This window comes from Dermacentor albipictus, chromosome 2, assembly GCF_038994185.2.
Source record: "Dermacentor albipictus isolate Rhodes 1998 colony chromosome 2, USDA_Dalb.pri_finalv2, whole genome shotgun sequence".
Taxonomy (NCBI): Eukaryota; Metazoa; Arthropoda; class Arachnida; order Ixodida; family Ixodidae; genus Dermacentor; species Dermacentor albipictus.
In genome coordinates this window covers 126,784,224-126,807,295 of record NC_091822.1, presented here as the reverse complement: position 1 = coordinate 126,807,295, position 23,072 = coordinate 126,784,224, and the positions used below count along the sequence as shown (strand labels likewise).

General features: G+C 42.5%; 1 protein-coding gene across 2 annotated transcripts; it reads left to right on the top strand.

Annotated features, from left to right (window-relative positions):
• The first annotated feature begins 203 nt into the window (after window positions 1-203).
• Window positions 204-22,990, top strand: LOC135895941 (uncharacterized). Of its 2 annotated transcripts, none has more exons than XM_065424224.1 (7): window positions 204-1,170; window positions 1,712-1,875; window positions 2,606-2,735; window positions 4,412-4,555; window positions 5,984-6,291; window positions 12,667-13,104; window positions 18,023-18,409. In XM_065424224.1, the coding sequence occupies exons 1-6, from the start codon at window positions 1,015-1,017 to the stop codon at window positions 13,100-13,102; spliced, it is 1,338 nt and encodes a 445-aa protein (XP_065280296.1). In that variant the 5' UTR covers window positions 204-1,014; the 3' UTR covers window positions 13,103-13,104; window positions 18,023-18,409. The 2 variants fall into 2 exon arrangements, with proteins under 2 accessions (XP_065280296.1, XP_065280297.1); XM_065424225.2 differs by lacking the exons at window positions 5,984-6,291; window positions 12,667-13,104; window positions 18,023-18,409 and adding exons at window positions 22,020-22,065; window positions 22,153-22,271; window positions 22,708-22,990 and having other exon boundaries at window positions 213-1,170.
• Window positions 22,991-23,072: the final 82 nt, after the last annotated feature.

Below are 23,072 nucleotides of genomic sequence, written 5' to 3'. Positions count from 1 at the left end.
AATTAAATGTAAGAATGTTTATTGTGAAAATTTTTATTAAAACAACAATTTTTACCACAAGTAGTTTTTTTCTTTTTCTGCGAAACCACTCGGCGCTGCGGTACTTTAACATGGCGGCTCGCACAAGCTCCTTGCATTCCGAAACTGCAAATGTAGCGCCGGAAAATGTTGAAGGCGTCCCCCGTAATGCCTGGATGGTGAGTAAGATGTCGCACTGGACTGCGTTTAAAACTACAAGATGCAGTATTTTTATCCAGAGTGGTAATGCTTGCGCAAGACCACAACTCTCAGTGTCTCACTACGCTACCTCGTTGACCGCTCTCGAGGCACATGTTCCCTTGCAGCACTCGTTGCCGACGTTTTTCATTGATCATCATTGATCATTTCGACCCGAATCGAAGTCCATATGTTTTGACCATTTCCAGCGCACATAAGGTACGAAATGTGACTGAGCAACAGCTTGATAAAGTCGAACGTGCAGTAGCCCACCGATTCGAGCAATCGTCATTGTGACATGGGTGCGTTTGATTCGTTTCGTTCTTGATTCGCCAACGTCAGAGTCGGCAACGGTAAAGCCGAGACCACACGTACACTTGCCGACGCGCGCAAGCTCGTGTCCACACGCCTTGCGCCTACCGGACCTCGCGGTGAATGGCGGCTTGCTTCCACAAGAGACGCACGCCTGTGCGCGCTCGCTTTTACGCTTTGGTAGAGATCGATTTGTACTGAGTTATTGATAGTGTTTCAATATGCTCAAATATTTATAAACGTTCTTGTTTTATTTTCTGACTTATTTAATCAGCGCTAAATGGAAATAGGCACTTGCTCACGTGACATGTAAATAAGCCTCACTGAAAATATTGCAGCAGCATTGGCACACCATCAAGCGCGTCGCGTACTCTGCGTTGGCGCGCGTACGGCTCGCTCCGATTTCGCGTGTGTTCATCGGTCAGCATTGGCCGCTGTCTGGCTGGTCTATCTCGCAAGGCTTTTTTGCTGCTTCCCCTCGACGTCATGCCTGCAGTCTCACATCAAGTGAGGCTTTTGCTATTGCTGAAGATGCTACTGCTCGTCCTTTTACTGAAGAGGAGGCGAGAGCGACGACAGCGGCGACGTTTGTGGATGCGAACTGTGTCTGCGGCACGAAGGCATGGATTTTACCGCACAGCTGTAAGTACGCTGTTCATTTTACAGTTGTGGCTGTTGCATGGTGTCACTGTTCAGAACCTGTTCTTGGCCGAGCGTGTAATTGCTTAAGGACATGCGTATGCCGCTGCAAAGACGATTTGCGTGCGCTCTTTCTCTGGTACCCTTCAATTCCTGCCGCCATTTGTTCATGTAAATCTGTGCCCGAATTCACAAAACTCATCTTGCAGCGTTCAAGTGCGTGGCTGTTGTCGGCTGATTTTATTATTGGCCCGACGAACGCGTCGATTGACATGTATGATTGCCACCGACATTGCCATCGTGTGCGGTGTAGTCTGAATAACGAGCGACTCAAGATAAAGGCGTCGATATTCTCTGGCAAGGACACGCGCCTTCCCCCAGTCGATGGTGTGGCCCCCTGAAGCTGCATGCTCGGCCAAAGCACTGGATTTCACATTTTCTTTTCTCGCGTCACAATTGCGCTATTTAAGACGCCTGGGCCCAAGCTAAAGCTTCCTCATAAGTTTGTATCACTAATTGTTGAAATTGTTCATGGCCATTGCAGATGCTTCGGAAGCGGCAAGGAGATCATGGATTCTTTTACAAGTACTTCAGAATGACGCCGCAGCTTTTTGATAAGCTCTTAAGCTTTGTAGCTGCCGACCTGACCCGGCTACAACTCAACAGTGAGCCCCTGGAGCCCGGAGAGAGACTGGCGATAACTTTGAGGTTCGCAGAGCTACATTCTACCGTGTTAGTGAAAATGTTTACCGGGGGGCACCATGCACATACTGATATAGTTCTAATGGCAGAAGCAGATTTTTTATTATCTTTACAGTACATTTCAGTGAAACTGCGTAGACTGCAGGCGTGAAGTGTTTCTGTAATAATGGTCAGTCGGGACGTGCAAGTTGCTGGGCCAGAGACCAGTCTCTCAGGTTAGGGTATGCTGGTTGCACTTGTAAAACTGCTGCATCATTTCACAGTTTTTTTTTGTGTGTAAAAGCTCGAAAGAGTGAGAATTAAGTAGGCCTACAGTGTCTATTCATGGAACAGCAGTTTTGTGTTATTTTACTTCTGTTATATAACATGTCCCTGCTCAGAAAAGTATGAAAATGCACTTTGTTTGGATCAGTGCATGAGGGCAAACTTCCTTTCCTCAAATGTTTAGCACATAAATTTCACCACTGCATAAAAAATAAAAATAAATAAACGTAGGTTGTACCTACCTAGGATGAATTTGTGGTATGTGAATGTGATGCGCTTTAAATGCGTTGGTCTTGAATTTCTCCTTTGGTAAGCGCTTGCCGCACTACTTTTTTGTGTAGAGCGAGACTATTCTAGCAAATTCATTGATGCACAATTCACATAATTCGTAAGCTTATCTGGTTGAAGTACTTACGAAAACAGGTGCCCGAAACTAGGTGTCACAGCTGATTTTTGTTATTTGATGTTGCAGTTACCTGGCAACAGGGCACGACATATGCCACATAGCACGGGCATATCGTGTAGGTCTTGAAACTGCCAGGCAATGCATACATGTCACATGTCAAGCTATATGGGCACGCCTCAAGGATCGTTTCATGAGGGTGAGTAAACCATGATATTTCTCTTATGACTGCTAGGCTGTGACGTTCGCTCGCAGTGATTGCAAAGTGTTTACCAATTCATTAAAGAATTGTCAGCTTTCAAGGAGTACCAAACACTAATTCATCAACTGTGCCTTGGTGCACTGCTTAGTCAAAGCATTTCCTGTAGTACATAAAATGTGTGTTATACCCAGCTTGGTCCTGTGGTTATGACAATGAGGGCATTTGCCATCTGCTTCTAAAGTGCTCTGGACATGCTATGCATAGACCGAAGCTAGAGCAAGAACTTGACAGAGTTGGTCTGCAACGACCTTTCTCACACGTCAAACTTTGGCCAAAAACAAAAGGGCAAAGCAGAACACATTGAACCCGCTTGAACAATTGAGGACAGAGGCATACTAAAGTTCTGCGTTGATTTGTTTTACATGTCATTTTAGACAAAGCAAACTGGGAAAATGCTCTGTGACACTATGTAGCAGCAGGTAGTGTGATAAATACACAGTCAGCTTTCATGATTTCCATCTACGTGCACATTTCTTATGTGTGTCATCTTCATCTGTTCGTATCTTGTGTGATGCAGCCCACTTTTCCCTATTATGCTTCTGTTTGCATATTATCTATGGTGTTGGGCTGCTGAGCACGAGGTTGCGGGATCGAATCCCGGCCATGGCGGCCGCATTTCGATGGGGGCAAAATGCGAAAACACCCGTGTGCTTAGATTTAGGTGCACGTTAAAGAACCCCAGGTGGTCCAAATTTCCGGAGTCCTCCACTACAGCGTGCCTCATAATCGGAAGGTGGTTTTGGCATGTAAAACCCCATAATTTAGTATTTTTTAAATTATCTATGGTCCTACCTGTCTTGGATTGCATCTCAGCTTCATGTTCCTGATCAGTCCTTCAAGAATCATATTCTGCACTGCAAATATTTATCACTTTTCTCATACTGTTCGTACTCTTTCAGAACCACACTTGCTAGCTCTCTCATCATGATTTTTTGAACTTGTGACATTTGTCATCTTTTTAAATGCCGTTAACATGAGAATAGGTAGCCATCACCATTAAAAGGCAACTAAATCTCTTTTTCATTTCAGTAAACAAGCAGTGGGAGGGGCAGGTGGGCTAGGGTGAGGTGGCACACACCATAATGAAAAACAGCCGTAAAGGTTGAGGTGTCAACAATACAACAGCGAAGGTTGCAAGATCTAGCAGCCAACCATCTTGCTTTCATAGAGCAGGAGGAGTTACAGTGTGACAATATAGTTGAGTGACGGGAAAGCCTTTCATGGTGGCATAGTGGCAGTGGCGTTGCGAGGCTAAGCACGATGGCGTGTGATCAAATCCCTGCTGCAGTGGCCTCATTTTGACGGGGCTGAAATTCTAAAACACTCGTGTACCGCTTATTGGATGCACATCAGAGAAACCCAGACACTCAAAATTGATTTGGAGCTCCCCACTATGGCATGCCTTTTAATGATATTGTGGTGTTAAATAACAACTTTAGTGACAGGGAACTGTTGTTATTGACACTTGGAGGTGACCTGAGACTTATGAAAATGTGGGCATACAATCTAGCTTATTTGACATGACTCCATGCACTCTTTCCAACAACTTTGACATTGTGCGGAAATAATTCTTTTGAAGTTGTGAGTAATAGGTGATATTCGTACTGTTCTAGACACCAACCAAAGATGACTGGAAGAAGATTGCCGATGGATTTTCTACACGGTGGCAATTCCCCTACTGCCTCGGGGCTGTCGATGGAAGACACGTGGCAATCACATGCCCTCCGATGTCTGGAAGTGACTACGTCAACTACAAGGTGAGCTCACACACTTTTATTTGATTTGCTTTATGTAAAGGGCTCTGTTTTGGTAGTTGCAATTATGCCTAGAAAATGAAGATTTGTAGGTACCATATCTTTTGGTGTATGAGTCGGAAAGACGCTTTTGCATAACATACACATTTCGTGCCTTTCGAGGAAAAAGAATTGGTATACTTTTAGATGCAGCTTGCAGCAGTCAAACAAAAAGTGCCACTGGAGCCTGCAACATTCCTTGTTCGACTGCTTCTCATCATGTCAAGCCTCCATCTTCCTGCGAACTTCCATCCTGTTTGCGCCTGTGCTTATGACACACTTATTTGAACTCGGTCAGCATGATTAAACATGATTATGCATGCTTGAAACTCATTTCTAAATGCTGTACTCACCGATTTCAGGGCATTAAACTTTCGTAAACAGAAATTTTATGTGCTGCGAATTCTAGCAGAACGTAACTTAAACCAATGCTTTAAGACCAGGAAACCAACATTTATTGCACTTCACTTAAAGCCATCGAAGGCCTCATCCTCTGACACACTGCCAAAAACTTCAGCCACTTCAGCCGGCAGTATCACTGCGTTACCGTTGTCGATTTCTAAATAACTTGTACGTGACATTATAAGCATCTTGGAACATATCGCTGGCATTGCCTCTGCAGCACGGCTGCTCGGGACAAATGACAATTGCATCACACCTGCAGTAACATGTACAAAAAGCAAAGATTTGGGCACCCCAACGTAACTATAAAAGTTGTGGTTCCCTTTTCTTTAGTGTGCCAATGCCTTTCTTTATAGAGGAAGTTGGAACTACAACAGCAAACTAGTACACACGATTTCCAGTCACGGAGGCCACAATGGTGGTTTTACCGCAGCTGGTGCGAGCTGCACTGTCCACATGGTCAGCCCTAGGAGCTGACATCTGTTGCCATGGTTTCTTCCTGTTAAAACAAGATCCGATTTCTTTCAGAGTGCTGCCACACAGGGTTTCTTGTACTTGTGAAGGAAGATAAACATATTGGGTGCACCAATGTGGATGGTTTTAGGCATATATAACATGCACTGATGAAAATTTTTTGGGGAAAAGTCTTATACACCAGAAGATGTTGTACAAAGTACATGCAGTAGATGGTCAGGTGGCAGATGGGGTGCTTTGTAGTGCTGAACAAAAAAATAACATAGCGGCTATAAAATGAGGTAACCTTGCTTTGCGGTCCCTACAACTCATTAAGCTCCCAAGTATCCTTTCATACTTTCGCTGTTGACTGCATTCTGCTGCCAATTTCAGTAAACTTTATTACGTGATAGCCTGTATATGGCACAGTAATACGAGGCGTTACTTGCTAAACGGAGCACTCAGATGGCCTAGCAGCGGTCTTGAATTTGCTGTTTGCATGCACATGTCCACACTTGGTTTGATGCTTTATTTCAGGGAAAATACTCAATTGTCCTCTTGGCTGTCGTGGACAGCAGCTGCAAATATGTCCTTATCGATGTGGGCGCCGAAGGCCGTCCGAGTGATGGGGACATGTTTAGGAACTCAAGTTTTGGCAAGGCCCTCATCAATGGAAACCTTGGCATATCCTCACTTGGCCTGCTCCCTGGGACTGCTACAGCTGTGCCCCACGTCTTCGTAGGGGACAGAGTGTTTCAGTTGAGGAAAGACTTCATGCGTCCGTTTCCAACAAGATACCTTAAGGATGAGCAAAATGTCTTTAACTACAGGGTGAGCCGAGTAAGGTAAGGTGACATTCTGATTATTAGGTACGCTAAGACATCGATCACAGGGGTTTACACCATAATTTTAGGCAAAGCAGGGCATAATTGAATTCGATTTGGTTTATTTTTCCTTTTCATAGCCAGAGCTAAAAGCTGGGGAATCGGCTTGACAAGGGTTCCGAAGCCTTCCAGAGCGACAACAGCAGTAGAATCCTAAATTGCGCTCTGTCACAATAAAGCAGGTAACACTTCAGTGCTGTACACATATGTGCACACATAAGTAAATATACACAAATGAATACCACACACACACACACACACACACACATATATATATATATATATATATATATATATATATATATATATATATATATATATATATATATAATACACATATACATATACCGTGTTTACTTGCACAATGATTGTACCCCGAACTTGCCGCAGTGATATGTCCTGTGACAAGTCTAGCTGATTATGATCGTGCTTACCATCTGTTGAATGCTATGCGAACGACTCTTCAAGACATGCCAAGCGGTCTGCATGCACCAAACAGATTCTTACGCAGATGCCCCATATCATTCCTTTCATCACTTTCCGCACTTCCATGGAAAAAAAAAGCTACAACCAAACTTGCCTTGGCTTTATTATTTGTAGGCTTTATAATGGTTGTAGTCAGCAACAACAACAAAGGCACCTTTCGATTCCTCTCGTCTGTACTTGTGGGTATGCAACAAATTGCGAGCAGCAACGATAGTAGCCATGTTTACACCGATACGTTAGAAGTGTACTCTCTTAGAAAAATTTACACCCTTTAGGGCTTATCTTGTCCCACAACAATAATCGTCATCTGTCTTGCCCACGTTTCCTTTCTTTAACGCTGCGAGCCCGATACTTCCCAGTCACGAACGGCATGCGCGTTATCAGTGTGACGCAGCATTCTCGACAGGAAAGTAGTGAGCGCCGAGTTTTCAAGAAAGGAAACGAAAGCTAGGCAGATGACGATTATTGTTGTGGGACAAATATACACCCCAAAGGGTGCAACCGTTTTAAGAGTGTACCCTATTCATACGCCGACGCTTGTAACACTGCTAAGACATTCGCCCACCCTTAGCGAAACGTGCTGTATTAGGATAGTAGTGAAGACAAATGCCGCAGTTCTTGCAGCATGCCCGCCAGCTAAGCGTGCCTATCTGTTTCTGTCCCTTCAAAGTGGACATGGCTATGTTATTGCCACACACTTGCCGATATTAACGATATTCTTCATTACCGATACAGAAGAAACTATTTCAATGCGCGTAATGTACTTACTAGAAGAAAAAAATCGCGTTCGGCACGTTCAGCTTGCTCCGCTGGCCGCCATTTTTGTTTTGGTGTCCGACATTGTTACAGCGGCAGCCGGCTGTTTGTTGACCTGTTGCCATCCCGCAGCAAATGCGGGATAAAAAAGGTTTTTTTTTCTTTTCGCAGAAAATTTATTCAGTGTAATGATCGCACCCCTAAATTTTCGTGAATTTTTTTTTACAAGAAAGTGCGATTATTATGCGAGTAAATACAGTATATATATGTATAGATATATACACACACACACATGCACAAATGTGCATATATATCTACAATCACATATACAGTAGAACCTCGTTCATACGTTATGGAAAAAATTGCGAGAAAGAACATACTAACAGGGAAAACTTTCGATCCGAATGAACTTTAAAAAACAATTTCGGAATCAACTATTGTTGACATCTATGTAATGCGAAGTGTTGTGCTGATTGTTGTGGCACGAGAGGCCGATGCATGTCGAGCTTGTAGTGCTCCGGTGGTCCGAGACGCGTCTTGTTGTTTTCCTATTGCATGGTATTTTAAGAGGGCGACAAGAAACCGTAACAAAATCGAGCTGGTGGGCGACGTCGGATGCTGCTGAAGCAAAACGTGATGTCACATTGCACCACCTGCAGGCAGGGCATGGCGGCGTGTTCGGATTATTGCCTACTAAAAGTGTGCAGTATGCTACCAATGGCACTAGGCACAACGTGCTGTAAAACAGATAGATGATGATGCTCATGACAATAGGTTTGGCAGTGATAGCTGTGAATGCGGTGTGCGACGACCCGGGCGGAGATTTGCTGTTACCGGAATAAGAAACTGTACATGCCATTGTTTTCACGCGAGACAGGTGACTATACACACTGTTCCCAATTGCGCGCATCTCGCTCCTTTTTTTGTTCACAAGGGATGTAGCGGCCATAAAACCTATGTGATCGCAGTCTGCAGCAGGCAGCAGTAATGAGTTTTGGCTATCGTTTATTAAAAGCGTGCGCTACGCTTCGTACGGCACTATGCGCTGTGAAACAGACGAAGATGCTTATCGCAGTAGGATTGGCAGTGATTGTTGATTGGCCGATGAGTGGCGATGACAACCTCGGAGAAGATTTGCTGGTACCGAAATGAGAAACTGAGAAACATCGGCGTTTTCAATGAGACGGGTGGGCGAGTATCGCGGTGAAGCTGCCGTGGCGGGCAGCTATGCACTGTTCTCGATCGCGCGTGCCTCATGCATATTCTATTACATGGGATCTAGTGGCCGGAAAACGTATCATACAATTATGTTTAGCGACGTACTGACTGTTGGTGCCGAAAAATTGTGTTTTCCGAGAATGTATGAACCTGTCAAAAATGAACGTAGCTCTATTGGGTCATTTATTGTGTTCTGAATTGTGAACATTGGTGCCGGGAAAACGTACGTAACGGGAATGTATCAATGATCTACTGTACGTATGCAAAAAGAACGCAATGAAACAGTTGTATTCCTGGATTTTATAATCGTATGCAGAAAGAAAGTAGAAAACAAATGAACATGTATCTTGTCTTGCAGTCAGACTTTCCTTCATGTAACGATGTTATAACCGCCGAAAAATGCAGTTATTATTCTCGGTCAACTATGGAATGCCATTGTATACCATAGTACACTGCCATCGCTTTAGATAAGTGCCGTCCGTCCATCTACGATACTAAATTGCTTTGAGCGTTCAAGCATTTCATACATAGCGTATGGCAGATAAGTCATTTCAACAATGTTCAGTGCGTAAAGAAAGAAGGGGAAAAAACATTGACACACTACAGAGCACACAGTGCTCCAGTGCCGATTGTGATGCAGTGCTGGTTGCACATTGTGATGAAATCATTTTGTGTATGCAGAACTGCTACAGTGCTGTCCATTTATACCAATATAAAGGAAAAGCAACTATCTGGTTATAACTGAGTGTCACTGTATGTGGACTGCCACACAAAAAGAAAACGCTGTCGTGAACATACCTTTATAGCTCCAGACCCACATTTGATTCTTGCACTAAAAATAGACGTAGAAAGTAGGCTGTAAAAAATGAAACATTTCTGACACGCCAGCACGGCGATGCTCTCTGTGGCTTTCACAATCAGCATGCTTGGCATGTGCTGCGCTGTAATGGCGGCAGCCATAAACTTGCACATGCGCAGTTTTTGCCCTGTCTTGGCGTCGTTCATTTGACACTTGGCAACATAAATTTGACATTCAGTCTGTATGGAAAACACCATCTAGAAGGCAAAATTTTGATTGTATCCGACATGCAGCTGAAAGCATGTCGTTACATATATATTTCCTTAGATTTTTCTCATAGCCCGATTGCAAAAGTTGATACTCTTAAGTTGACTCATCATTATAATGGATATATTTTAAATGGGGCATCGCTATATATGTACTGAACATAACCAACCCAAATCTCCACACTAATGTGAGCCAAATATTATACTGCATGCAGTGTAATAGTATTTGCAGCTGTTTGGAAATTAACAAAAAAATCAGCGAAAACGATGCGTGCACAAGGGAAGAAATGGACGGGGCGAGTGTTGGACACCTAACCCTTTCAGTGTCATTCCTTCCCCTTCGCAGCCTCCCTTGCTCGACGAGGTCGTGGGATCGAATCCTGGCCACGACGGGTACATTTCGATGGGGGTGAAGTGCAAAAATGCTCGTGTATTTTGCCTTGAGTGCACATTAAAAAACATCAGGTGATAGAAGTTAATCTGGAGTCCCCCGCTACTACGTGCATCATAATCAGATCGTGGTTCTGGCATGTAAAACCCCAGAATTTTTTTTTTTTCGGAGGGAACGCACTTTCAATGTAGTTTTCTTCCTTTTCTTTTCTCTCTCTCTTTCTCTCTCTTTGTTTGTTTCATGCTATAAAACGAATATGGTTCATTTCTGGTTGAGCAGAAGTAGAAGAAATTACATGGATAACGGCAAATGCTCTCTTGGTGTGGTCCTCGCATTCCTATCTGAATAAAGGAATGTCAGAAGGAATGTGGCGAGACAGAAACGCGGAAACGTACCGCTGCGTCAGTGATGCTGAAAGGGTTAAAAATGTTCACTATTGCAAGTGCAGCACTTCTCCCGTTCACTTCTTTCTTTGTGTTTGCGTCATTTTCGCTGGCATCCTGTTCGTTCACAAGCTGGTCCCATCTTTCCCAGCAGAAAACTGTGCTGAACTTGCAGCTCTTTACAACACAGTCTGAGGCGTCACTTCCCATTCTTTTCTGTGAGTGCCAAACATTCCATCTAGAAATAGGCTACCTGGTGTTGTGATGAGGAATCACTTGTGTACTTTTTGCAATATGTAGTTGGCAAAAAAAAAAAAGGTATGGGAACTTAGTAGGTTGACTGTAGTGAAGTATAAAATCGGCAGAGAGTGAAACAAAGTATAAAGGAAAAACTCTTTTAATGTTTCCGATACTTTCCTTGTTATTGTGTCTCTTGGCTTTAGTAAAAAGACGAAGTAGGGTAAGAAAGGCGAGCCCTCGACTTATCTGGAATGTTAGTAGCAACAAACGTAATGTGCACAACAGTATGTTATGTCACCTGAACTTGGTCGCCATTACGACGGCCACTGGATGAAAAAATTAAAATGGTGCAGCCTGTCGCGTTTATCAAAAACTCTGTCATCCGCTGCAGCGCCACCAGTCGGGGACTGTTGTCTGGGATCGGCATGGAATGAAATTGGCCGTGGAAGCCAGCGCATTTCATCCTCAACAGCTAGCATCATTTGACCCAGCCGAGAATGCAACTAGGACTGTCTAGTTCGCTCCCATTGCAGCCCACATGACGCGGCAGGCCGCACTTTTTTTGTCTTTAATTCAGTGGCCGTGCCACTACATATCGTACAGACTGACATAACAGCTTCCTGAACTGCCAAGCTAACAAGTGCTACATTGTAGAAGGGCATGATACCGTATCGTTTCTTTTTTTTTTCTCTCCCACTTGAGTTGCCATGCTGCATAACGTCATTATTGAACTAAATATAAACATGCAGGTCTGCTTCACAGAGATACTGCAACAGTGACTTATAAAATGTGTTGTGACTTATAAAATGTGTTGTCTATGATCCATCTTTCATTGTCTTCAGCTTGATCACTGTTCAGTTTCACACTGTTCATTGTCATAACCTCACTAAGCATCAAAGCTTTCGTTTGTAAACTTCAATTACCAAAAACCACTGATCGGTTCTGTGATGAATGAAGGCTATCTTATAACATATAACACCTCTCGATTCTGAATATCAAGCAGTAAATTACTTCCTTTGAAAACTATTTCATTTTTCTTCTTTCCGCAATCCACTTATGGCAACAGAGGGAGATTTCTAGTTTTTTCACATCTCTAGAAGGCTTACATCTCTAGGAGGCCCATGAACTTCTGCTTGAGATGGTTACACATGATTGCCCACTTGATGATGTCTGTGGGCTACCACCACATAACAGCCATTGAGCCTCTGCAATGTCATCACTGACAGTGTGTATGGTGGATTAAAATCAAGCGGCCTCATACGCGACAGGAGACAGCAAGCTGAAATTCTTGCTGCGTGCAGCATAATAATATTTGCCTCACATCAGTATGGAGATTTGAATTGGTTATGTCATCTTGAAGGCTTTGTTGTAGCACATTTCGTACAAAGATGCAGAGGACAAACAGGACAGACACACACAGTGTTAATGGTGCTGTGTGTGTATTATTCCTGTTTCGTGTCCTTGTATTGAGTGCGCTACATCAAAAAGCTTTAAGTTGGCTCGTATGTTCACAGCAGCATTGTCTACATATCAGTAATGTATTTGAACTGTGTTTGAAAGATGTTTCAGTTATCCTTGAAGAAAACATGTATTGCGGGAAGAATGAATACACAGCAAGATATGTAAAGATGTGTGGTACCTTGTGACACGGGTGTTCTTACTGTGTGTTCATCCTGCTAGCATAAATAACTAAACGTGTCTTCTCACAAATGCTGAATAAGGGAACATGTTTTTCTGAACTGCTTCTCTTAAATGAAGTGTTTAGATTTTAGAATATGTTTTGTTTTATTTTGACAGGCGGTGTGCTGAAAACGCATTCGGCCTCACAGCAGCGAGGTGGCGGATCCTTCTGCGGACGATAAATTTGCTCCCCACAGAGGTGGACTTGGTCGTCAAGGCGGCCTGTGTTTTGCACAACTTCCTAACCATCCTCAACCCACAATCTGACAGATACACAGACCAAGAGGACGGGTTTGGTAATGTTGTAGCGGGACCCTGGCGTCAAGGCATCGAAGCTGCGCCGGGGGATGACAGAGTGCCACAATTTTTCCCCCTTGAAGCAACGCATTCAAGGAACTTTGACGGCGAAGCTGCACGTGCTAGGAACCTTTTCACAGCCTACTTTTGCAGTGAAGTGGGTGAAATTCCCTGCCAGTGGCACCAGCCAGATGTTTCAAAAGAAGTTGCTTTGAAGCGTCTGCACAAGCGTCCAGACTTATACGCAATGAAATGATGGTGAGTGCTTCTCCATATAGCAAAGCTCCATAGCATGGCTATGAGTCCAGTCATTCATGGCTTTCTTGCTGGGAAGCAGTGCAGAATATTATACCACCACAGTGCAGTGTACATCTAATCGGAAAATGCAGCAAGAATGAGTGCTGGCGCGGCGCAGTAAACAGCATGGCTACTAAAGCTGCTCAGTATTCCTTATATGGCGGCAAACACGACTGCAGGCTTCTGTGATCTTTCTTTTGATATTGTCAGTTCCACTTGCAGAACTTGAGGGCAGTAAATCTTTTTATCAGACTCAAATCATACAACAGAAGTGAAAAAGAAATGCACAGATTCAATGCACACATTGGAATCTATGCGAATGAAAGCTTAAGTCAAGCGGTTAATCAAATTATTTACAGCTCACTGCAATGTGCACATTTCAGCAATGGCAGGTATGTGCACAGAAAAGTATGACACATCAAGCAACATTTAGGGAACATGTACATGTTGTGCCACGGTGAGACATACCCATTCTGGAGGATAGGCCAAGATTGGTGACAACCCCAGTGGCACAGGCCGAATGGCTAAGTTAGAGAAAGTAAAGTAAATCAGAGAAATTATGAAATATAATTGATCATTCTACTAACAGATCAAAGTGTTTTAGTGATGGAGACCTTTAAGCAGACGTTACATTTTCACGTTTTATGTAGTAATCGTACATAGAAGGACATGCCCATTCTGGAGGATTGACCAAAAACTCACTGATGCATACTGAGTGGCTAAAACCAAAGGATCTGTTAAATAAATTCACCACTCCATTAACAGACCGGTGTGCTTTAGAGGTGCCTGTGTGCTGGCATTATATGTGCAGGTTTTACGAAGCAAGTTATTTTGTTACGCAGAACAGAGCTGCAAATACATGGACAGCTTGAAAGGCTTGTATGCGCCCGCTGCATGTGTGCCTTATGTAACATTTGCATACATCACAAATATGTTCGGCAAGACGTCAGCCACAATCGGGAAAGTCTGGCAGGGTCGTCAAAGGAAGCTTCGCTTTAAAAATGGACAGGATAACCTTAGGGACAGCTTTGAAGGGCCCTGGGGAGGACCTTGCTTGCCCGTTTTCCTGCGGGCTGGTACCAGAAAGTGCCGGCCCACATTCAGATCGACCAAGCCCGGCTGCTGTGTGAAGCACTTCAGATTTCTCACTTTTCATCATTGCAACTGTCACAATGCACAACGTAGTATTTCCAGAAAATGGAGGGTTACTTGCTTTCTAATGTTTTAAACATACCCGCCAGCTCGACCAAGTTTGCGGCTGTTTTCTTTGCCTGACTGAGTCAGTGCCACTTATAATATTTGATGATGATGAAAAACTTTATTTATCCCTCTTTAAAGGGAAGGGGGCAATGGAATAATATTTATGTGCCCAGACTTCTGCGTTGCCTGAACAGAATAGAACCTGATGTATTAGCTCTTAAATCCAGTTTTACTTTAAGTGTCCTAATGATATAGTACTGTTATTTGTAATATACTCGGCAGATCATATCTTTAGAAAAAAAGAACCGAAGAAAGCAGAGTTAAGCAGTGCAAATGAAAATAGTGCTTTAGCAGTTTGGTGCCGTTTATTTATCGCTTTTGTGTCACCTATGCAAGAAACAAAGTTTCAGTGGTAACATTTTGCGTTGCCCTCTGATTTATCTACGTTGGTGAGGTGCACAGTCTGTCTCCTTTGAGAGGGACTTGAGCTTCGATTTTGAGCAGTAATGGATTTGAACTGTGGTATTTTTCACCATCTAAAGTGAAAACATTTTGCATTTTGCGACAGCATTCAATTGCAAGTAGAAACAATACAATGATAATGATTTGAAGATACCTACAAGCACCACTCATGGGGCATTAAGTTATTGTGCATGAAGTAAGGAGGGCTTAGAATTACCAAAATATAAAAGCAAAATAAACATTGAAAGCACATATAAATTAGGGGTGTGCAAATATTCAAATACGAATAGACTATTACACTGAATATTTGTATTTGAAAATGGAGTATTCAAAGCTAACCCAATATTTTTCAACATCTGACTGTTAGTCTGGTTACTGTTCTCCGTATGGTAAACAAAGAATAGCAAATTATCAGAAGTGAAACAAAGACAAAAGTTTTCAAAGCAGTGCATGTTGTGCTTTCAGTTTTGCGGAAGAAGCCTCTATGACAACCTGTGATCTTAAAGCAAATAGTCTTTCCCGTTTTTCTACCATTCCCATATTCTTCTCATGCTTTTGTGCTATTCAGAACCTTTTCTGGCATTTAGTGCTTTTGGCAGTTCAGTCACGTAGCAGTTTTACCTTTTACACTACAGCCAATGTTTTTAAAGGGCCCTTTTTCATGTGTCTATAAGGCACAAATCCTTCAGCAGCCTTTTTCATTCCCCACAACTTCGGCTTTCTCTTTCGTTTTCATTTTTTCTTTTCGTTTTTATTTGACAACCATTTATTTAGCATTTTTAGAAAGCTAGTCATACAGCCTTTCATTCTTGGAAAGCTTGTTTGCAAACTGGCTGTAAAGCTGTTGAGTGGTTATTTGCTCACTTTATTTTTAATGACAATTAGTGATCTTGTGTTTAAAGATTATCCTTTGTCTCTGATAGTTAACTGTCTCTCTTGCACTAGTCATTACAGGCATGGTAACTAACTATACCGAAATAAACATTCCTGCTGTAAATATATGCATCTGCATTTGACTGTTCCTTATTTGATTCAATGTTAAATATTTTCTGTATCTTTTCAACTTATATTTGGAAAAGTTGATATTCGTGCACCTCTAATATAATTAAGTGTGAATTGAACACACGGAAATATACCAAAAGCAATAACACCAATGGACATAACAAAAAAATTAAATAAACGTGTCAGTAACAAGCATCCTGAATGTTAAAGATGAATAGGCTGCAGAAACACAATAAACATTCAGAAAATAGAACAGTAACAAAAAGATATGATAGGTGAGGGATAAGTAATATACAATTCATTGCAATGAAGAAAAGATAAGAACAGTATTGCAAGTTAACTACAGGTATACATTATGAGAGGAATACTGGTATTTTTCTATTTCCGTTACTATGCTGTCAAGAAGATTATGGCACATGCAAGCACCAATGAGCATTTTAGTTTGATGCATCCCACAGCCCGCTTCTGTACCCTTGCCAAAAAGGGAGTATCCTGGTGCCGCCGCTAGATAATGCGTCCTAATTGATAACAGTATGCTTAAGTACAGCTCCTTAAAACTGAAATAATGGACGCAGGACTACCTACAGGACAGCAGAACAAGAAAGTATGCAATGTTGTGTGCTAGATTAAAAACAATGTTTACGTTGAGCTGCTGCTCTCGTGTGAGCTGGTGTGCCGCAGTGGCTACGGCAATCTGTCCCTGAACACTGGGTTGTGGGTTCAATTACTGACTGCAGTGGCTGCGTTTCTGAGGAGGGGAAATTTCAAAACACTCATTTATTTGGATTTAGGTGCGAAGAAGCCCAGGTGGTGAGATCAATTCATAGCCCTCCGCTAAGGCATATTTCATAACCCACTCTGCTCTGTCAGGATGCTGTACTCCACATTTAGAAAAACAGTTTTCATTGGTAGCATTACAGCGAAACGAGGCATACATAATTACAAGATAGTAGTAATAAAACAGCTATGCAGTCTTAACACTTTGCGATCATGCTCATTTATCCAATTTGTGGTGATTCCATTCAGGAGCGTATTTCATGCATTCAGACTCCACGCAGAAAAAGCACTCAGGTAAACAAACACATGTTAAGGCATTTATTTCAGACAATTTATTTATTTCTGAGGCTCCCAACAGGACTTGAGTACTGTGGGGTAGCGCTCTAAGCATTCTGTAGGGTGGGGGCTAGGATTTCCACGACTGGTCTGTAGGGTCCTCAGTGTAGCTCTCATTGGAGGGCATTTTTTTACCATACGGAGGCAAACTATATTCATCCACAGCACTCAAATCATCTGGTTCACTGAATGTGTGTTAATTACGTCCATGAAACACATGCCCAGAAAACATCTCCATCCTGCCAGTGCCTCATGCTACAAATTGCGCTAAAATCCCTTCAAGCATGGAGGAAGGGGGAAAAAATGTGCTTCCCGCATCTGGATACGTTGCGAAGTGCACTTATTAGTTTACAAAAAATAATTCTCCAAAGCTTGCTCTGCCAACCCAAATAACTGGCAAACGCAAGCACACGTGCATGTTGGGCACTTCTCAACATCTGACTGAAACGGATATTTTCATGTGTCAGAAGGGGCCTGACATATGACTGCAAAGGGCTAAACAATGACAGTTGATATCTACCATGCACCAACAGGCCCACATGAATGCAAACTAAAGTGCAATGCAGTGACTTCAGTTGCAGGTTGATTATGCACCTTCTTCAGTGGCTATGGCATTATGCTGCTGAGCATGAGTGTGCAGATTCGATTTCAATGGAATGGGACAAGATGAAAGACAAATATGTGTGGACAACAAGTATATTCAACAAACGTGCTATTTTAAAGGGCTGACTGACCATTCCACTCCGCATTCATGGTGCAGAAAATACATGGACGGGCAAAAGGAACAGATAGCGTGAACAATGCATGTTCATTATCTGTTTCCTTTCCTTACCAATGTGTCAACAGCACCATGAAGGCACAATGACAGAGCTCAGTATGGTAGAAAAAAAAAATTAGTTGGAAAATTCTCTGATAATTTGCATTAACTTGTTGCTCATGCCCGTTTGTTGCACTACACTAACTAAATTTAAGTAAGGGACTAGCGACACTGCGAACAGTTCGTGGTTACCTTTTGACTGGTAAACTTCCAGGTTACTGAATACATGCCCCAGCTCCTGCACCTGAAATTTTTCATTATTGTGTTTTGTTTTTCTGCTTGCAGGCGTGGCCTCATGCTCTCGTGTTGTGTCCAAGGACAGTCATGACGTTGACGTCACTGATGACAGCTATGAACGAGGTGTCGGCATTATCACCGATGGCAGTGGCACCTCTGTCACCACCGACACCGGCTCGTGCATATTCAAGGCCACATTGCAGAATTGATGCGTGCCCTCAAGAAGTTATGCTCCCGTTGCGCTGTTGCTGATCCGGCAACAGCGCAACGCAAGCCAGGAGCTGGATGAAGAGCCGACAGGATCGGCACTTGAATGCTGCCTGATGCGCTGACTCGTTTGAAAGAAAAGATGTGTACTTGTTGTTGATACTTTATCCTGTACATATGTTCTTAGTAGACAGCTTTAGCAATGTGAAAATAAAGTTCTTTGGCACAGCTCTTGTCTGAAATGGTTACTTAAAAAGGTCAGTAAATATTATGGATCTCGGTATAGTAGCACAAAACGAGACACATAAGACTTTAGTGTCATTGTTTTCTTCTATACTAGTTCATGCTGTCGTTCTGTACTTCTGCGTTTCAGTGAACAAAAGACACTTCCTTTACTGTAGCAGTACAACTGATACCATCTGTAATCCCTTAAATGATCAGTATTTACACTTGTGCCTAAGGCAGTGTTTTGACAAGCAAAGTATGTGGACTGTCAGAAATATGTCGTGTGCAGTAAAAATGTGCATATGAAAATGACACACAGAACCAGTCTGTTAGAACAGAATAAAACAAAATGAAAAAGAAAAAAAAACGATATTTCTGACTGGAATGAGAATGTAACAAAAACATTATAATTTTGTTTTTGAGTGAAACCGAAATATTTATCAGTTTTCGGTTCAAGGGGAAAGTCGGCAATCCAAAACAACTGGCATCGGGCAATGTCAGCATTAGTGTGTATCTGAGGCAGGGATAATGTAAGTGGCAGCTGGTTGAGCACTCCAGTGATCTAAGCCTGTTACTCATTGCGCTAGCAGATCGGTGTCGCAGCAAAACCCAGGGTTTGCGTGCAGAGAAGCTTATTTTGTTTTCTAAGGGTATATAGCGCTTTGGTACAGAAGTTTTATCTTTTGTTTTATCGTTCATTCGTATATCATTCGTTTGATAGTTGGTTTTATTGGAACAGTGGTCTCGCATTTCAACAAGCGTACTCCATGACGTGCTGCTTCTGAGATCATGCTCCATACCTTGACTCAAGGCAATGAGGTTGAGTTCAGAACTCATTATTCACTTGTTGATAAAAATTAATACTATGTTTTTATCGTTACTTTGCTTAAAAAATTTTTGCATCCAAACAGAAACTGTTATAAACCATTACAGATAACATTTTTGTTCCGGAGCAGAACCAGAGCGGTACATTTTTCAGTAGAACGAAACTAAAACCAGAATGAGAAACATTTCCTTCCGACACCTTGCACAGAAGTATTTTTTTTTGCTTTTTTTTATCCAAAACCAATGCTAGAGCACCATCTTATGGTGCTATATGTATGCTTTAGCTACAAAACAAATACTTGCCTAAAATGCTTCGAACAAAATCTAATGACAGCCACAGGTCACATCCATGGTGCTTAATTGATACCATAATAGTTTGTTTTACAAAATAACATGGAATTGATCAGACTTGTAGAAGCTTGTGCTGGGAACCCTGGAATTGACTGTCAGTTGGTAAATAAAGCCTGTTCTGCACACTCGCACAAGGTCTTTAGCATTGACGCATAACTTCTTTTTTAGAAAAATCCAACTACTTTGAACATTTTAAAACAGTGATTAGGGGTGTACGAGACACTAATTTGGCTGGAGGAAGAAGTGGAATGAGATTCTCTCTGGATGCATGAAATTCGTCAGATTTTCAAAAGTCTGCGCAGACTTGTGCATTGTAAAAAAGAAATACCTGTAGATAGCCTACAATTTTGTAGCTTTGACATCACTGCACTAAGTATGGGTACTTGCTAAAGCAAGTAGGCTGTTTGTGACGAGCACCATTGGGATTAATTCACGTTAGAAATAGAGGGCCAAATGGATTGTTTTGCATTCCTTAAGCACCAGTGAAATGCACAACTCCCCGTGCTTGTAAAGCACAAACTAAAAAGTAATTGTCTTCGAGTTTCGCGACTCCAAACAGTGCAATGTTGATTATCATTCTCTTAATTTTGATGACATTGTGAATCTCACAGCGACGACTGTTCAAAAACATTGTTGGGCATAGCGAGGTGATGCACGCATTTTCCTTTGTGCGACAGTTAAAATGTCATTAAACTTACAGTTTCATTTCCATAGAGTCTCGGAGGAACATCGGGAGCTCGAAGTAGGGCCAAGTGCAATTGCTATCCTGCTCAGCTCCCATCCTGCTCTTCTGAGATGTTAGTTCATTGTAGCAACATGCGATGATGATTTGATGATGATTTATTAGTGTCTCCTTTGAAACGGTGCGGTGACAAATAGTCACCTAACCTGCTTGAATTAACCAGGTATGCTATACATGCTTTTCATTGTAACATTTTTGTCTACACCTCCTTAGCCTTTCTTCTTTTCCTCAGAACTTCAATATATGTACCTTGTACCGTTATCTGTGCCTTTAATGGATTTGGTCATATCAATCTCTTCCCTACTTTCTTTTCCATCAATACTCTAAATGTCTGTTGCTTACCTGGACTACTGACTGGTTGACGCTTCCATCCACTTTATATCCAAGTTCTTCTGGAAGGTGTAGGTTACCTACGGGTCTCACTCGGTGAATACCTTGCATTGCATTAAAATGTGTTGAGCGGTCTCCATTTTTGCTGCAACAGACACGTGCCTCATTTTGTTACAAATATTTGTTCCTGTAAGATTTTGTCCTTGGCAACCAGCTCGAGCCTGAAATAGCAAAGCATTTCCCTTTGTGTTAACGTACAGATTCTCCCTTCTAATTTCTTTCTTCTCATTCTTGTAAATCTCCATGGTCTTCTTTGTTTCCGTTATTTGCATACAATTTACTATCATTGTTTCTCTCACTTTCTGTTTGATGACTCCTGGTTGTCCGTTTACTCTTTCGGTTACCCTGAACTTGGTTGCCTACTTCCTTGACCTCTTCCGACATTGTGCGTCCACACTTTTCAGCTGCAGATACTTGTGCACTTTAGCTACCCATATATTTTCATCCACGTTCCTGAGTCTTTCTAGAAAGCAATATTGATCTCCACTTCTCTGGCTTCAAAAGAGGCCCGACCCATGTAGCCTTGCCCTGCCTCGTTTGTAGCTTTGCTGTGGGCCTCCCAAAGTCAGCCGGCCTACTGGTCTTTGGTCAACTCCCACCTTTGTTGCACCTTGTTGCACAGTGACTTTCACTGCTTTTGCACGGCAGTGACACTGTATGTTCAAAAGGGTAGCTGCATATTACCAAAGCTTCACAAACAACAAGGAAGAATTTCTGCAAGCTTACCTGGCACACCGGGCAAAACAGTTGCTGCTACTTCCCTCCAAAAGGCACTCTTCATCTGACAATTGTTGTGATCCTTATGGCCTTATGCAAGCCAAGAAGACTTCCGAGCCTTTATGCATGAAGTTAAGTGTCCTTTGTCGATGGACATTGTGATTACTGCTTCTATATTTGTAAATTTTGTGAAGCGATGGTGGTGCAGAACAACCAGACGTAATGAAAACAAGCTGCAGATAAAAGTAAGAAAACACATAATGGACGTTTTGGAAGCCTCAGCAAAGAATTGGTCCCTGCAAGAAAAAGGTACTTCCGGTGCAGCAGATGCAATCTGGCAAGAATGAGCTGGTCTGTACCACAATGTAGCTGCGTAGATGCAATGGCGCAATGATCAGACAATGTGCACAAGCTTTCCCACACCGTCTTCGCATGCGTATGCGTAGGCGTGACCTTGCATATGTCGGCGAGCGTACAGGTGGTCTGGGCTTAACGAGCGCCCAAGCGGACGTTTGACTACACTGCACCTACTTTGTATTCCACCAATTGATAGCGTGCTCAGTGGACACATCTTTCTTTGCTTCGCAGGTCAGGCCGTGCGAGTGGTACAGTGAGGAGCTTTCAGATTGCAAAAGTATGTTTATTTTCGCACGCTCACTTCCAGACGATTCTTGTGAACGTAGGTGCATTGAACGCCTGTGTGTTTTTTTTTCTCCCCAAGGTATTAGAGGACGGTTCCATCAGTACTTCATCGACGGCACCACACTAGACTGCAGTCAATGGCGGAAAGACTTGGACAACTGCATGCTTTGGAGAAAAAAGAAGGACATCGGTGCCCTCGTAAGTCTACTAGCCGTGCAGAATGCAGTGTATGTTGCCTTGAAGTACTGACGTTACGCACGTTCAGGTTGCATCAAATTCAGAAGCAGAAATTAGTTTATTAACATGCCTATAGTATTGCTTCTGTAGCTGGTATTTAGTGACAAGTCTATAAAATTGCGATAAACAGTTCATGAATGACAAACCAGTTTGAAAATTCTAAACTTTAACCACACATCTTTATCAGACCTTCCTTGCATGACGCACAATGCACCTTGAGGTAGCCTTAGAAAAATGATAAACCTATTAGAGCCAGTAGGGATTAGAAATATATGGTGAGAGAATCATGTTTCAGTCTCTGATGAGTTATGAAGTTAACCATTGGTAATGTTCTTAACTTTTGTTTTTCTGTCTCTGGTGCCATCTCAACTTTTGTTCATTTCCTGCTGGCAAACAGAATGCTGTGGTGAAGAGTGAAGAGAAGAGGAAGCATGACCGTCTAAAAGCCAGTCGAGACAACGACGTCTGGCAGCTGAGGTCTGAGCCTCCCGAAGACTGGAATGCACCTGTGCCTGACTGGATGGCGAAAAAGTTTGAGCAGAGTTATATTGCTTTGACTACAAAGAACGAGCAAGAAGGCAAGAGTTCCTGCTGCATCTCATGACAGCTGACGCTGCTTGTCTCATTGCATTGCACAGACTAGATAGATAGGCTGAATAAACGATAGTAGGTTCTTCACATCTTGTTTATTTTGCCCGATATTATTTCCCTAGCTCCACTGTATGTATGAGTAGCCAAGTCTATGGCCACTTCCTGCATGGT

Bases quoted from the DNA above. Each gene is read 5' to 3' on its own strand.
- LOC135895941 (XM_065424224.1), top strand. From the start codon at position 1,015: ATGCCTGCAGTCTCACATCAAGTGAGGCTTTTGCTATTGCTGAAGATG. The intron at 1,171-1,711 runs GTAAGTACGCTG...TGGCCATTGCAG, and splicing joins ATGGATTTTACCGCACAGCT to ATGCTTCGGAAGCGGCAAGG. The intron at 6,292-12,666 runs GTAAGGTGACAT...TTATTTTGACAG, and splicing joins TACAGGGTGAGCCGAGTAAG to GCGGTGTGCTGAAAACGCAT.